We start from the raw sequence: 15,735 nt of genomic DNA, 5'->3' as shown, positions 1-15,735 counted from the left end.
AAAAATTTTTTTTAATGTTTTTTCAAGGCTCACGGAAAGTATTGACACAAGAAGTAAATGAGTTAACATTTGCAGAAGTGCCAGGACCCTTGCAGGCATTTATTAGCTGTTAGAGTCTTTTCTCTGCCTTTCTTCCTTAGAGTCTGATTTTGTGTGTGTGTGTGTGTGTGTATGTGTGTCTTTTGTCCTTTTAGGGCTGCACCCACGGCACATGGAGGTTCCCAGGCTAGGGTTCTAATCAGAGCTAGAGCTGCTGACCTACACCACAGCCACAGCCACAGCCACACAGGATCCGAGCCGCATCTGCGACCTACACCACAGCTCACAGCAATGCCAGATCCTTAACCCCTGAGCAAGGCCAGGGATCGAACCTGAAACCTCATGGTTCCTAATTGGTTCATTTCCACTGCACCATGACGGGAACTCCCTTAGAGTCTGATTTTTGACTCCCAATGTTCTAAAGTTACCGACTAGATGAGACTAACTTAAAAATAGCCCAGATTTTACCTTTAAGTGAGTGAACGCTGCACAAGTCCTTGGGTTTCTTAAGCAGTTTAAATAATCTACATAACACATGTTGCACCACAAATCTTTTGGAAGGAGAAGAATCTAGAGAAACTGAGTCCACAGATTTCCTGCAAAATGTGTGTTGAGAGGAGTGTGTGTTTGTGAAATGGTGTGTGTGGGCAGGTGTTTCCTGATTACATGCTAAGTGGACCGGCAATATTAGACACATGATGGCATTTGATCTTGTACCAGTCTTTTCAGGTGGCTTTGCTTATCTTTGTTGTACAAATGAGGGAACTAAAGCTCAGGGAAATACAGTACTTGCCCAAATAAAGGGGCGGGGGGCAGGCAGAATATGAGGCTGGGTCTGTATTGTCTCCAAACTACGTGTGCTTTCTGCTCCACTTGGGATGGCAAAGCATTTTCCTCCAGCTGGCAGCTCTGCCCCATGGATGTTGCCTGGCACGGCTGTTGGGAACCTCAGCCAGTGCAGCGGTGGAGTCTGGGATCAGCTGGCAATGTCTGCTGGGGGCGCGGGGCCGAGGAGAAGCAATGGGTATCTGCCCATCTAGCAAGTGCTGGCCTGTCCTCTGAAAAAGAGCTCAGTGTTGAAATGTTCCTCCTGCCAGGACACCCACCGACTGGGCCAGGTCTTCGCTGCTCCCACCCTCTGCCTTCCCGAGAAGACGTGTTAGTCCAGTTTCCACCAGTTCCCGGCCCTGTAAACTCCTGCCAGGCAGACAGGCTTTGGGAACAGAGAGCTGTTGTCTCTCCAGCACAACAACAAGCAGCATGAACCTTTATTTCCCAGAAGGTCACATGAGGACTCGTGAGCTCATGTCCGGCCTTGGCTGAAAGGGAGGAGGCGCCCTGGGACCAGGCCTGGGCAGCGCTCCCAGGTTGGCAGGGCAGTCCCTGGGGGAGCTTGGCACCTGCAGGGCATCGTTGTCATGTGAGGGAGCAAAGCGTGTGAAGCTCGAGTCAAACCAGAGAGGGGAGAACACGTGTTCACACACCCCTGACCCCCTCTCCCCTGCCGCTTTGCTGAAAGGCTGTTGCCACTTGGAAGAGCTGATGCCAGCCTGGAGTGAACACTCAGTGTCTGGTGGGGGGGGGGGGGCTTCACCTCAGAGAACCTTGCTGCCCAGCAGGGAACTGGGGCGCCGCTCAGCCCTCAGCCAGGGTGGCTGGACCTGCCCTCAAGCGCACACAGGAATTCCCAGCAGGGAGTGGACTGATGGGGAGGCTGCCAGCCCTGCCTGTCCTGCCGGGCCTGGCTCTCAGCCTGGGCAGGGGCTGTGCACATGGCCTCCTCGCCCGCAGGAAACATCTCTGTTGCCTTTAGGAATTGAGCAGCTTAGGCCATACCCAGTGGATATTTCCAAAACGTCTTATAAAAGAGTCAATACGCAGCTTCTATAACACCCCTGGAAAGCCAGTAGTTCCAGGCATGGCCGAGTGGCTGGCGCGTCCAGGGAGGCTGGAACTGAAGGACAGCCTTGGTTGGCCGTGGCCATGGCGGGGCTGCCCTGTCAAGACCATCGGTGCTAAACTTCCGAAAGCAAACGCTCCACCAAGGGGGGGACCTCCGGGGCCCGATTCAGAGAGAGGCTTGGAGAACCAGGCCGCCAGCAGGACGGCATCTCAGCGACAGTGAGGAAAGCTCAGCAGCCCCTGCTCGGGCGCTGTGCCACGTGCATGCTCGGCAATTCTCCCTCCATCCTCTCACCAGCCCTAGGAGGGAAGGGTTGAAGTCAGAACACCTGGAGATGAAGCAGCAGCTCTGGAGCGTTGCACAGGCTCTCGGACCTTTAGCATCTATTGCTTTCAGGCTAGCCGCTTTCCATGTGGCTAAAAACTGCCTTTCCCAGACTCCCTTGCGGCCCCGGGCTCTAGCTGAGAATTTAGGTCTGTCCTTAGACACAGGATTGGCTGCTTGAGTTGTCAAGTTTTCTGCCCAACCATCACGTGCCCAGGCACCGTGATTAGGCAGAAATTTGTATTCTATTACGGTTAATCACACAGGGATGTTGCTTATCAGCTCTAATTATGCATAAGGGCCCATCTCTGGGCCCCCTGCCTCCCAGGGCAGGAGCATTAACCTCAAAGGCCTTGGTTTAGCCCCAGGAAGCATCCTGACCTGGCCCACCTGTGAAGGACTGCGGGCAGGCGGAAAACGAACACGTCCCCTCCAGGGGCGCAGGGACTGCTTCCCTCTACTCCCTCCCCCGTGAGTATAAACGGAGCCTGGATTCTAACCCAGACTAGACAGTTCTTTGGACGCGAGTCCATGCTCTTCATCGGCCGGCTTCCCAAATAAAGTCGGTATTCCTGCCCCAGCACCCATCTCTTGATTTATTGACCTACCGAGTGGCGAACAGCAGGAGCTGGGACTCAGGAACAGCTTGGGCTGTGGTCAAGAACAGTCCGGGTGGCAGTGCCCCTCCCCAGCCCACTGCCCACAGCAGTGAGCCCAGAGGTGGCTCAGATTCCCCAGGCGGAGGGTCACTCTCCAGATGGGCCCTTCTCCTGTGTCCTGGGAGCTGTTCCCAAGGCCTCACTCAGCGCCTGCTCCTGCAGCCCTTCCCGTGTTAGGTAGAAACCGAATTCCCTCTACTGAACTTCTTTCTATTAAAAACACCTACCATGGATCCCGCGTCCTGTTCTGACCTGGCTGATGGGCTCCCAGCGCAGATTAGAGGCCAGTCTCGCCTCCAGATGCCCCCTCTGTCGGGTGTGGGCGGGCTTAGAATCAGGAGGCCCGGCAGGCAGCTGCTGCGGGGGAACCTGCCAGAGAGCACCAGCAGGGGTCTCCGGTAGGAAAACAGCCCTGCTGGGAAGACGCTGAGACAAGGAGGGACTGAGGGGAACGGGAGATGGACGAGGAGGCGGGAGTCTGTCCCTGCAGAGCGGTTGAGCCCTTCTGTCCGTCCAGCTGCCTGCACATGCAAGTAACTGAAAACACACTTCTGATGGTTTTTTTAGAAGGACACGCGGAGCTCCCTTGCGGCTCAGCAGGTTAAGGATCCGGCATTGTTATGGCTGTGGCATGGATCCCTGGCTCGAGGACTTCTGCATGCTGCGGGCACAGCTAAAAGAAAGGGGGGCGTGTAATCCCCACATATGACAAAGACCCTAAGGACAGGCAGTGCCAGCAGCTCAGTAACATCTTCCGGGACCGAGTCGCTCACGGTCACGGGACGGCTGCACTAGTCCACGAGTCACAGCCAGACATACCAGACTCTAAGGAGGGGACCTGTCCCTTCTTGTGCTTCTGTTTCCATCAGGGAGGAAGCTTTTCCAGAATCCACCTGCAGTGGACTTCTCGTACAGCCCATTGCCCACAACTGGGCACACGCCCATATCCTCACCCAGTCGCTGGCTGGGAAAACTCTTTGTTACCGGCTTACGCCAGGCAGTGCAATTTTTTTGTTTGTTTGTTTTTAGGGCCACGCCCGTGGCATATGCAGGCTAGGGGTCGAATCGGAACTACAGCTGCCGGCCTCCACCACAGCCACAGCCACACCCGATCCGAGCCGCGTCTGCAATCGACACCACACCTCATGGCAACGCTGGATCCTTAACCCACTGAGCAAGACCAGGGATGGAACCCACATTCTTGTGGATACTACTTGGGTTTGTTTCCACTTAGCTGCACGGGAAACTCCCCAGACAGTGTATTAAAATTAAAAATATCTAGATGGGTAAATGTCCAGGGGTCCTCGACACTGGTATGTCAACACAGGTTCACGGACGGTGACAAGCCCACTGCTTGGCGCAGGAGGCATGTGGGAGATCTCTGTGCTCAATTTTGCGAACCTAAAACTGCTGTTTAAAAAAGTCTACTTAAAAATTATTTTTAAAGCTCAAGATCCTCAGAGGACTTTTGGCTTAGACCATTTGAGATTTATCTCTGAGCTGGGGACAGAGTGACCTTTCTCAGAGGCAACGCTGAAGGCAATGGGATTCTGCTGGTGGGGGGATGGACTTTGCACAGGCAACCGTCAGAGTCGGTCAAGGCAGCTCCAGAGACGTTCTGGGGGAGCAGGAGAGTCAGAGAAGGGGCCGTCCTGCGGTCCACAGAGCGTGATGCTGGCCGGGGAAGAGGCAGGGCCACCAGAACCTCAGGAGCAGAGCTGGGCCCCGGTCCAGCCCTGGCACCTGCCCTTCCTCTGGGGCGGGAGATGGTGCATTTCCCTGCCGTTCGACCTTGGCCGGGTCGGGCTCTGGAGGTGGGAGGGGCAGATGGCGGGGAGTGGGGGTGGGGGCTGGGTGGGGGGGTAGGACAGGAAGGGCCGGGCGTGGCCCCCCTTCCTTTGCAGGCTCCTCCCTCAAGGCCAGCAAGTTCTGCTCATTCACGTATCAGGCCAGCCGGGTGGCAGAGATGCTCGCAGCCCAGGACATCTTCCCAGCTGCGAGCACTGGGGGTGCGAGGGGTTCTGGCCATGGGGATGTGAGCGGAGGCGACCTGTGTGCAACCCTCTGAATCTCCCTCCCCTGCTCAGGGAACCCCAAGGCCTCCCCCCTCGGGGCCCTTTCCCAGCGGGGGCTTCGGGGAGCAGAGCCCCGCCAAGCTCGCGCCTCCTCACCCACGGCCGTGCCGAGGCCAGCCTTTCCCCAGATGCCCCAACCACACGCGGCTCCTCAGAGCACAGGCCTTGTCTGTCCCCCCCACTGCCTGTCCCCCGCAGCCAGGACAGTCCACTCAGCGTGTCTTTGCTGCAGGGACAAATGAGGGAAGGAAATCTTCTCATGTGGTGACAACTGTGACCACGGCTAATTGGTTTTTGTCTGAGAATCAAAACCCCAGAAGCACCAAAGGAGGGAACCGAAGGACAGTTTGCTACGGGGTGGCTCCTGGGCCACCCGTCGGAAGTCACAGGTGCACTCTGTCATCCTGGCGGGGGTGGCGAGAGCAAAACGGGAAGGTCACCTGCTCTCGCTGGTGACGCTTGACTTGGGCTGGTTCTCGGGCACTTATGTGTTGAAGGATGGCAGTTGTTTGGAAAGCTTGACTGGACTGTGCAAATATTTTTCAGCCCATTCCTTAGTCCGGGAAAAAAAAAAAAGTGAGAGAGAGAGAAAGCAGCAGAAAGAAACAGCAATAGATGGAACCACGATGCTGGGGTGAGAGAAGGGTTTTTCCCCCATTGTTTTCTTTTGGGTTAAAATCTAGTTTGGAAATAGGATTAGTCCAGAACGGGTGGGGTTTGGGGCCTCACAAATAAAACGGTGCTGCCGGGAAGCTCGCGCGAGGGAAGAAGAGGAGGAGGCGGAGAAAGAAGGCCTTTCTCCTGAAGGCACTGGTCTGCCCTCCAGAGGGATGGGATCAGGGCTTTGGCAGCCCGGAGCCGTCTCCTCTCCGAGCTGAGGTCTCCCCAGCAAGGGTTTCGAGGCCACACTTCTGTGGGGTCAGGAAGGAGCAGGTGCTCCAGAGACACAGCCCCTGTGATTGGCACATGGGGACCAGGTGACATTGCCCCCCACCCCCACCCTGGCCTTGGCGTCCGCATCTGTTGCTGGTGGGTGGGGGAAGGGACAGAGGTCAGGGACAGGCCAAGGGCGGGGCCGGGAGGGCAGTGTCCTGGCCCAAGGGGAGGGCAGGTCTTGATTGGGAGCAGGGACACTTGGGGACATGTGTCCCGGGAGGGATGGCAGCGGGCAAAGCCCCCAGGCAGGGCCTGGGCACCTGGGACGGCTCATGGTGACTCTGTGAGCTCCATCCCAAGGCGGGCCAGCCCGTCGTCACCACCCGCTGCTCGCGGGACAGCTAGCAGGCCCCTCTCGGCCTGTCTCCCCCACCCGCCTGTGCACCTGCCCGCCCGACGCTTGACCCCTGCTCTGACCAACGCCCTGCTTCCGAATGTCCTCACTGTCCGCCCTGTCCCGGCTCCTCAGGCCCCTCTGGCCAGATCCTTGGGCCCGGGGAACTGCCCGGCACCGTGGGTCCTGGGGCTGCCTGGGCTTCCTCGCCTCCCTCCCCGGGACCATCCCTCCGAAGTCACCCCCAGGGGACGCACTGAGGGACTCCCGCCTCAGCCTCCTTGGTCACCTCTCCAAATGGAGCTGATGTCCCCAGGCTTGGGGGAGAGAATGGGGGGGTGGGCTGGAGAGGGTGGGGCCGGGGCTGCAGAGACCACACCTGCCTTCCAGGTTGGAACTTTTTATTGTCTCTACATCTGCGGGGGCTGGAAACTTCTGTTGTTCCAGGTTGGACACTTTGATTGTCTCTAGTCTCTACAGCGACGGGGCTGGACCGGGAGGTGGGGGGCGGGATCCCGGGGTGCTCAGGCAGCAGGCGGGGCGCAGCGAAACCTTCCCTGGCTGGAGCGCGGGTGAGAGCGCGGGTGAGGGCGCAGCGGCGCCAGGCAGCCTTCAGTGACGGGGCATCTGTGGGGGGGGGGGACACGCAGGGCAGTGAGGCTCTCGTCAGGAGCCGCGTGGCTCCTGCACCCCCCGCCCCCGACACACGGACACCTCTCACCTTGGCGGGGCTGGGGGGATATCTGGCCCTGAGGGTCTCTTCGTTCAGCAGAGGCCTCACCAGGCAGGAGCGGCGGTGGGAGAAGGTCTGGAAGCTCTTCTTGCCGTGGTAGGACCCCATGCCGCTGTTCCCTGCGGGGGAGCCGGCTCAGGGGGGGCCTGAGACCCCCCGACCCTCCTGTGCCCCTTCTCCCAGCCACCTGGGGAGCTCTGATCCCTGGGGTGTCTGCCAGGGTGTCCAGGGGGCAGGAAGAGCGGCTGGGAAGTTTCACCCCAGCTTCGCCACCAGATGGCTCTGTGGCCTCTGGCCCTCAAGGCCTCTCCGGCCCAGGCCCCTGGTGACCCTTGGGACCTCAGGGGTCTGGAGCTTAAATGTGGCCGATGGATGTGCCGGCCGAGGGCCAGTCTGGGGCGTCTGAGGCCCTGGTCCTTCCTGAAGTCCCAGCCAGGGGTGGGGGACACGCAAGGGCCAGCAGGAGGGGAGACTCACCCACGCCCCCGAAGGGCAGAGAGGGCACGGTGATGTGGACGATGACGTCATTGGCCGTCACGCCTCCGCTCGAGGTCTCCGCGATCATCTTCTGAATCACCTGCCACAGCCCCGCCTCAGTCTCCGCCCCCCACGCCGCAGCCCCGCCCCCGCCTCAGTCTCCGCCCCCCACGCCGCAGCCCCGCCCCCGCCTCAGTCTCCGCCCCCCACGCCGCAGCCCCCTCCCCACCCTGCCAGGGCGGGTCCTGGAGCCCCGAAGATGTGAGCTGGTGGAGGCAGAGCCCGGCCTCGGGCTGCCCTCCTCGAGCCCCAGTCGGGCCCCCCCCATCTCCCCACGCAGCAAGTGTTTATGGGGAGGTGGTAGGAGCCCCAGTCCCAGGCCCCAAGCACCGCGCTGAAGGGCTGATGCCCGCATCCAGGGCTCCGAGGTGGGTGTTACTGTCCTGACTGCGGAGCTGAGAGGAAAGGGGCTCGGGAAGGTTACGTGGCTTGCCCAGCGTCACACCGCCGTGAGCAGGGAAGCTGGGATTCGCACCCGGGTCTGTGAAGCCCGGGTCCTGTTTGCACGAGTGCCATCCCCCGGGCGCCCCAGGCCCACCTTGTCATGGAGGGAGAACACGTAGAGAGCCAGGGGCTTCTCGCGCTGGTTGATGAACCGAATGGCCTCCTCCAGGCTGCCCACACACACGATGGGCATAAGGGGCCCGAAGATCTCCTCCTGCATCACCTGGGACTGGGGGTCCACATCCGTGAGGATGGTGGGGGCTGGGCAGGAAAGACGCCAGCGTCAGCAGGTGCCGAGCCCAGCGGCTGTGCCCGGACTCTGCCCGCCTGGAGCCCCAGAGCCAGCCCGGGGCACGAGGGAGAGGGATGGACACGCCCCCGGGTCCCCGCTGGCTGCCTGCTCGCGGGGACCCGGGCAGCTCGGGGGTGGGCGGCCCTCTTCCGAGGGGCTGGCGCACACACCTATGTACCGGGTGGCCGCGTCGCCCGTGCCTCCGTAGGCCACTTTCTGGCCCTCCAGCAGGCCCATCACCCTCTGGAAGTGCTGGGAGTTAATGATTCTTCCGTAGTCACGGGACTTCCTGGCATCCTCCCCGTAGAACTCCTGTGGGGAGACGTGTCAGGACGAGGCCCCACCCCCACCCCCGCATCAGGACCACAACGGGGGAGAAGGGGTCCAGCCCACCCTGGAATACACGTGGGCAGGGACGTGGCACAGTGACAGCCCCAGGGGGCCCGCAGCTTCTGCTGGGAGCCTCACTATATCAAAGGCGCACACGCCCGGCGGTGTGGACAGTGCCTGCCCAGCAGGTAGGAGACGGGAGGGAGATGCCAGGCTGGCAGCGCCTGTCCTTAGGTGGCAGGGTTCTGGGTGGAGCTAGGATTACCTTTATGCTGGGGGTGGGGAGGGGACCCAGTCTTTTTTCAAGTCCCCCCCCACCCCCCATTTCACTGCCCCGCAGCCCCTCCCCCAGCCCAGGGTCAGCACTCACTTTCAGGGACTTTTTGAGCTTCTCCACGATTTGATTCTGGATCGAGGGGTCACAGAGGATGTAGTCGGGGCCCACGCAGGTCTGGCCGCTGTTCATGAACTTTCCCCAGGCGATGCGTCTGTGAAAACCCCAGATTAGACTGCCTTCCGCTCCCAAGGGCGGCGCCCCAGGAGCAGGCTCCTCGCTCGGTTACCAGGGTCAGGGCCTGAGGGCTGAGCCCTGGAGGAGACGCCAGGGCTGTGAGCTGTCCCCTGGGGAGAGGGCCTCTCAGCATCCACTGGCTTCTAGGTGCCGGCTAAGCTGACCTGTGACCCTGGATGTGCTCGGGGGGCCTGTGGTGACCCCATCCCTGACTGGCCATGGAGGTCTGGGGGTGTCTGGGGGGCTGGGGGGATGTGGGGGTATCTGGGGGGATGTGGGGGGGTGTTGGGGGACATTGGGGGGATATGAGGGGGTATCTGGGGGATGTCTGGGGGGTGATGTCAGGAGTTACCTGGGGTGGGCGGCCTTTGTACCCTTTCATACCCTTGAGCCCTGCACGGGCACATGTCACCGTGCTTGGGGTCCCCTCACCCCAGAAGGCCACGTGTGTGGGAGATGAAGCGGGCAGAGCTCCGCAGGAAGCCTTTCCCGCCCCTGCCCCCACCCCCTGCACTCCTGCCGGGACTGCAGGTGACCCGGGCGCGGGAGCAGTGTCCACGTCCCTCAGTGAACGGGCCCCGCCTCCTCACCTGCAGGCCACGTCCAGGTCGCAGTCCTTGTCCACGTAGCAGGGGTTCTTGCCCCCCAGCTCCAGCGTGACGGGGGTCAGGTGCTTGGCCGCAGCCGCCATGATGACCTTCCCGATGCCTGGGCTGCCCGTGTACAGGATGTGGTCGAATCGCTCCTTGAGCACCTCCGTGGTCTCAGGGACGCCCCCGGTGACCACGTGGTACAGGTCCTTCCGTGCGAGGATGGAGACGAGGCTCAGACAGGGCCTCAGCCCTGCTCTCAGCCGCGGCTCGGGGGCTGGATGCGAGAGGCCAGCTCTCCTCCCCCGGCCGCGTCTTGGCCCCGCTGCAAGAATTCACTACCTCTCCACCCCGAGGGCCTGGCCCCCCGCCCGGCTGTCCCCGTGCCCTGGAAAGCGGCTCACCTTGTCCAGGTACTGAGGGATGAGGGTGGCCAGCAGGCGCTCCGTGTTCTCACTCAGCTCCGAGGGCTTGATGACCACGGCGTTCCCTGGGGAGCACGCGGGTCAGGGCTGGGCCCGGGGGCCACCCCCAATGCTCTGCCCTCCTAGGGTCCAGGCCTCCCTGTGTCTCTGGGTCCTCGGAGGAGTGGCCAGAAGAGCCGTGGGGAGAAGCGGCAGGAGCCGCACCCCTGCCGTCCACAGGTGCCGAGACGGGAGGTGGGAGAAGAGCTTGGGCTGGTGGCGCTCAGAGCCCCCGCCCGAGGAGAGCGCGTCCGTCTTGGCTGAGAGCAGGAGGGGCAGGCTGCGTGGACGCCCGAGCCTGGCTGGACCTCGGGCACCGGGGGGTAGGGGGCGCTGGGCTGAATTCTCTGGCCCGCAGCCTCCTCGAGAGCCTGACCCATCCAACGCTACCTGGCCGCAGCCCCCACCTTCTCACAGGCCCGAGCCCCCTCCTGGCCCCCACCGGGAGGGGCCCTGGCACCTGCAGCGATGGCGCCCACCATGGGCTGGATGGTGAGGTTGAAGGGGTAGTTCCAGGCGCCAATGATGAGGACCACGCCCAGGGGCTCCGAGTGGATGTAGGCCTCATCCTGCTGGGTCTGGGGGGTCTTCTCCACGGGCTCGTCCGCAGCCCACTCGGGGAGCTTCTTGATCACGTGCTCGACCTCCTCCAGGACATACACGATCTCCTCGTAGTAAGCGTTCCATTCGTTCTACGGGGGGAGGGCTCTGTGGGACGCGCGGCCCCCGGGGCCTGGGCCCCCAGCAGAGGCGCCAGGGCCGGCAGGGGTCCTGGCTGGTTGCGCCCTGCTTTGTGACCCTGGAGGAGCTCCCCCTCCCCTTCCCACCTCAGCCTCCTGGTCTGCAGAAGGGGGCTGCTGGGGGAGCAGGCGGGCAGAGCCTGGCTCGTTCAGCGGCCGGAGGGATGGGGGCCCTTCACTGTGGGCGCCCCAGCCTGGGGGGCCGGGCCACGGGCGGAGCTGAGGATTAGCCTCCGGGGTGAGGGCCACTCTCTGCCCGTGCTGGGGACCCAGGAAGGGGGGCCATGTGGAGTTCGAGGGGCCTGCAGGGACCTTGGACCTGAGCAGAGATCTGAGGTCACGGCGAGTGGGGGGAGAGGGCTGAGCCGTGTCTGCATGAGACTTAAACCCAGACTGGAGCCCTAAGATCACGCTGAAGAAGCGGGTACAGGAAAGAGGCCGCCAAAGAGAGTCAGGAGAAAACCCAGGAGACCCTTCCAGGTGAGGGAGGGGCGGGGGAGGTGCCAGCCTGCACGGGTCCAGAGATGGGCACAAAATGGACTGAACCTCTCGTCCCTGAACTTGGGCTGTGAAGAGCCAGAGAGAGGTCCTGAGGTCAACAATGGGCTTTCTTGCCTTTAGTTTTTGTTTTAAGATGTAAAATCTTGAGGCGTTCCCTTCATGGCTCAGCAGTTAACGAACCCGACCAGCATCCATGAGGATGCGGGTTCGATCCCCAGCCTCACTCAGTGGGTTAAGGATCCGGCGTTGCCGTGAGCTGCGGTGTAGGTCGCAGACGCGGCTCGGATCCCGCGTTGCTGTGGCTGTGGCTGTGGCCGGCAGCTGCAGCTCTAACTCGACCCCTAGCCTGGGAACCTCCATATGCCGTGGGAGCGGCCCTAAAAAAAAGCAAATAATCAATCAATCAATCAAGATGTGAAATCTTGAGAGTTAAAAATTTAAAAAAAAGGACAGCAGCAAAGACCTGGGAAATAGCAGGGGTAGGCTGCACGCCCCTCCTCCACTCCCTGTCCCCCGCCCCGGCAGATGGAAGGGTGGCAGCGAGGGAGTGGGGCTGAGAATTTGGAGGGTGCCCAGCGGAGCAAGTGGCCTTGGGCCCGGCCAGGCTGCGCTGCTCCCAGTGTGGAGAAGCCGGTGGCCCGCGTGGGGCTGAGGGCTGGAGGAGCTAGGGAGCCAGAGGGTGTCATGTCAGCAGGAGATGGCTGATGCGGTGGCCTCAGGCTCAGGCTGGAGCAGAAAGTGACGCCCGGGGTCGGGGGGACATCAGACAGAGCCCTGGGCCCTGTGCTGGGGCCGGGGGACCCGCGGGGGCCCGTCTCAGCAGCTGTGTTCCCCTCCGTGGAGGGGTCCCAAGGCGCGCGGAGGGTTTGAGGGGCAACGCGGGTTGTCCATGAAGGGCCGGGGGCGCACCTTGTGGAGGTCGGCGGTCAGCGCACCCACGAGGTCCTTCTCGCGCTCCCGGATCAGGCGCCGCAGCCCCTCCAGCTGCTGGATGCGGAACTGGAGCGGGCGGGTCCTGCCCGAGAGGAAGGCGGCTCTGGCCCGCTGCACGACCTCACTAATCGTGCTCATGGTGCCTGGGGATAGAGAGAGCATCTGTGAGCGGCAGGGAGATGTGCCCTCACCGCCCAGCCCCTGGGCCCTGGGTCCCCAGGGCAGCACCTGCCCTCGCTAGAGGGAGACGAGCTCCCGGGAGCACTGCTTTCTCAGCTCCCTAACCCCACGGCCTGGACCCTTCTGGCCGCAGGACACCCTGCCACCACCACCAGGCTGCAGTGACCTGCGGCCCTAAGTGTGTACACAGGGGCTGCTGGCGGGGTGCTGGCAGTGTGCGGGGGGGCAGGCCCCTCCCGGCACCACCACCTGCATGCAGAGCTGGTGATGCTCCTGGCAGACAGCCCAGCACCCTGCACACCCAGCCAGGGGGCTCTCAGATCAGACTGGCCAGCGCAGGTGGCGCCTCCTCCCTCGGACAGTGAAGGAAAGCCCAGTATCAGAGCACCTGCGCCGCCTCGCGGGCTCAGCAGCCGTTCTCAGAAGCACTGGTGGCTTCCCAGGCTGAACCGGCCTGGTTTGCTTTTTAGGGCCGCACCCAAGGCATATGGAGGTTCCCAGGCTAGGGGTCTAATTGGAGCCGTACCCGCCGGCGTACACCACAGCCACAGCCACGCCAGATCCGAGCCGCGTCTGCGACCTACACCACAGCTCACGGCAATGCCGGATCCTTAACCCACTGAGCGAGGCCAGGAATTGAACCGACAACCTCATGGTTCCTAGTTGAATTCATTTCCGCTGCGCCACGACGGGAACTCCAGAACCAGCCTGGTTTCTAAACCGTTTGTTCCTGGAACGCCTATGGACAGGGCCACTCACAGAGCTTCCAGTTTCCGCCTAGATGGTGGAGGGGCGCCTGGGCCCCAACGGCAACCAGGCTGGCCACTGGCACAGCTCAGCTGGGGGGCATTTGGCTCCCTTTAGCCAGAGCCTTTCAAATGTATTTCTCCATGACACATCCCGGAGGTCACAGCAATCAGAGCCTCCCTACTCGCTCAGGAACAAGAACAGTCAGCAGGTTTCCAAGGAACAGAAGTACCAGAAACACCCTCAAAGTCCGTCAGCGGGAGACATTGTCACTAACGTCCGCCACCCCCTCCGGAGGGGGGTTGTGCAGAAATCAGGACTTTCCAGCCTCTGCAGACGGACGTCCACGCGTCCAGGCACAGAGGACAGAGGAGCAGACACCCAGGCGGATGCACCTGCTCGTGCAGGGAAAGCAGAGGGCGGCCCCCGCGTGCTGACCGAGAGTGGGGCAGTTAGGGGGACCCTCGTTTCCGTCTTCCAGAGGGTGTCACTTTTTGGCAGTGAGCTTGCCCTTTTTTAAAAGATGTCTGTTAACTTTCTGAATAAGGAACGGCAGAAAATGTAGCAGATACCAAAGGGACACCAAGAAAAGTGTCCCCCTCCCTCCTCCCCCTACTGTCCCCCCAGAAGTTTCCACCTGCTTTCAGACACAGTGTAACCTCTGACAACAGAAAAAACGCAATAAGCCTATCTTGCAAAAAAAAAAAAAATTATACATACCACATATACCACATGTGTGTAAATATATATTTTATATACAAGGCATATGTGTTTGTAGATTACTATGTAAGGTATATATAAATTGATGCAAAATGGAAATAGTCTTTTATAGATATATATGTATTTTTCCACCTGCTGACCACCCCCAGCCTCTGCACAGAGAGGAGGGCCCAGGCTGGCATGCAGGCACCCATACTCGGGTGCCACAGCCCGTCCTAGGTCTGATGGGAAGCTTCAGGGAACCCTCTGGGGCCTCTTGGTCCTGCCTGCCGTGGGCCAGGCTTCCTTGCCGACCATGGCCCCAGCCACCCTGCCCTGCAGGAAGGTACTGCTTCCCTCCCCAGCCCTGCGATCAAAGCAGAGCAGCAGCCTCTGGACATTGGCCACTAAGGCCAGGCGGCCCAGGGCCAAGAGCCTGGTGTGAGTGAGACAAGGAGGGCGTCTCCCCTGCTCAGTACTCAGAGCCGTGTGGTATCTGGGAGGGAGCCTCCTTTGTGGGCAGCGTTATAACGGCCACTCACAGTCCTGGCAGAGATAAGCGGATAGCGCTGCGCCTGAACGCCCATCCCAAGAGCGCAGCTGCAATTCCTCCCCAGGGCCGGGTCCACCTTCCCATATCCCGGCCCGCTGCACCTGTGCCACCTTGCCTCCAGGTGTCCCCCCCTCCCTCGGCCCCTCTGATCCTCACCAAGACCTCCCAGAGAAGCAGCCCATGAAGAAGGAACCCTTACGAGTCCGTTTTACAGACGAGGGGATGAGCTGCCTAGGATCCCCCAGTTAGCAAGTGGCAAAGTCAGGATTTGAACCCACGTGTGTCACGCCTTTAACCACGGGGCTCTGCAGGCTTCGGGCGTGAATCAAGGCTCCTCACCCACCGTCCCCCAGTCCCCTGCTCCGAGGGTCGGGGTTGGCACAGCTGCCAGAATTGAGCTTCGGACCCCTGGGCACCTGCTGAGAACTCTCAGAAGATGCTGCTTGGGTGGGGACCAGCCACAGAGGTTGCAGCTGGATGTCCCGGGAGGTGAAGGGAACAGGCAAGAGGGTTACCTTGGACAGAGACTTTCCTGTGGCTGGAGCTCCGGAGATGGGCACCAGCCTAGGGGGGGACACATTTAAGGCCCCTGCTCCCCGCCCCCTGGGCCCTGGAAGGCCCTGCCCAGGAAGTTTGCATAACAAGAACAAAACAACTTTCCAACCTGGGGGTAGTTAATCCTGTCTCTGCCCCCAGTTTGGGGGATTAGGCCTTGGGCTGGCTGCTCTTGCTCTTTTCTGAAATGCAGGTGGAGGCCTGGGTGGGGCTCAGGTCCAAAGGAGCCCGGGTGTTTGCCCTGGGCGTGGGGGTGCTGATTGATTCGGCCTGACGGTGGGCTGGCTCCAGATTCCCCAAGAGCAACTGCCAGCTGCCTCCTCCCCAGTCTCCCTGGTTACATAAGGACGGGTCAGGCGCTGGTCACGCTGAGTGTGCACGTGGCTCCGGCAGAGGCCCCATCAAGGCGAGGTCTCCAAAGCTGGGGGCTGTTTGCCCGCCCCCCCCCTAACAGCAGCGATGGGGGCCACGAATCAGGACCAGCTGCGGGGAAGCGCCCGGGAAGCCAGAGCTGCTGGGGCAGGACTCTGCTAAGTACCCGTGTTTGCGGGGCGTCTGCTCCACGGGGATGGAGGCGGGTGTGAAAAACACATCTGGCCACTTCTCACACCTCCCTGCTGCCACAGCCTCTGGGCCTCCTCCCACTGGGCACGTCC

At 61.4% G+C, this 15,735-nt stretch overlaps 1 protein-coding gene across 2 annotated transcripts; it reads right to left on the bottom strand.

Moving 5' to 3' along the window:
• Nucleotides 1-6,654: 6,654 nt before the first annotated feature.
• ALDH3A1 (aldehyde dehydrogenase 3 family member A1) lies at nt 6,655-15,356 on the bottom strand. Of its 2 annotated transcripts, none has more exons than XM_047758271.1 (11): nt 15,189-15,356; nt 12,322-12,488; nt 10,632-10,863; nt 10,112-10,197; nt 9,708-9,916; nt 8,977-9,094; nt 8,447-8,588; nt 8,079-8,245; nt 7,481-7,580; nt 6,992-7,122; nt 6,655-6,897 (listed from the first exon to the last, which is right to left on the bottom strand). In XM_047758271.1, exons 2-11 carry the CDS (start codon nt 12,481-12,483, stop codon nt 6,883-6,885), a joined length of 1,362 nt encoding a protein of 453 aa, XP_047614227.1. In that variant the 5' UTR covers nt 12,484-12,488; nt 15,189-15,356; the 3' UTR covers nt 6,655-6,882. The 2 variants fall into 2 exon arrangements, with proteins under 2 accessions (XP_047614227.1, XP_047614226.1); XM_047758270.1 differs by lacking the exon at nt 15,189-15,356 and adding an exon at nt 15,040-15,115.
• Between the last annotated feature and the right edge of the window lie 379 nt (nt 15,357-15,735).

The sequence above is a fragment of the Phacochoerus africanus genome, chromosome 14 (genome assembly GCF_016906955.1).
Source record: "Phacochoerus africanus isolate WHEZ1 chromosome 14, ROS_Pafr_v1, whole genome shotgun sequence".
Classification (NCBI taxonomy): Eukaryota; Metazoa; Chordata; class Mammalia; order Artiodactyla; family Suidae; genus Phacochoerus; species Phacochoerus africanus.
The sequence above is the reverse complement of the archived record's forward strand: the minus strand, read 5'-3'. Positions and strand labels throughout refer to the sequence as shown.

Excerpts from the sequence above, each read along its gene's own strand:
- ALDH3A1 (XM_047758271.1), bottom strand. The coding sequence starts at position 12,483 with ATGAGCACGATTAGTGAGGTCGTGCAGCGGGCCAGAGCCGCCTTCCTC. Across the intron at positions 10,864-12,321 it reads TGACCGCCGACCTCCACAAG|AACGAATGGAACGCTTACTA; the intron begins GTGCGCCCCCGG and ends CTCCCCCCGTAG. Across the intron at positions 7,581-8,078 it reads TGTTCTCCCTCCATGACAAG|GTGATTCAGAAGATGATCGC; the intron begins GTGGGCCTGGGG and ends GGGCTGTGGCAG.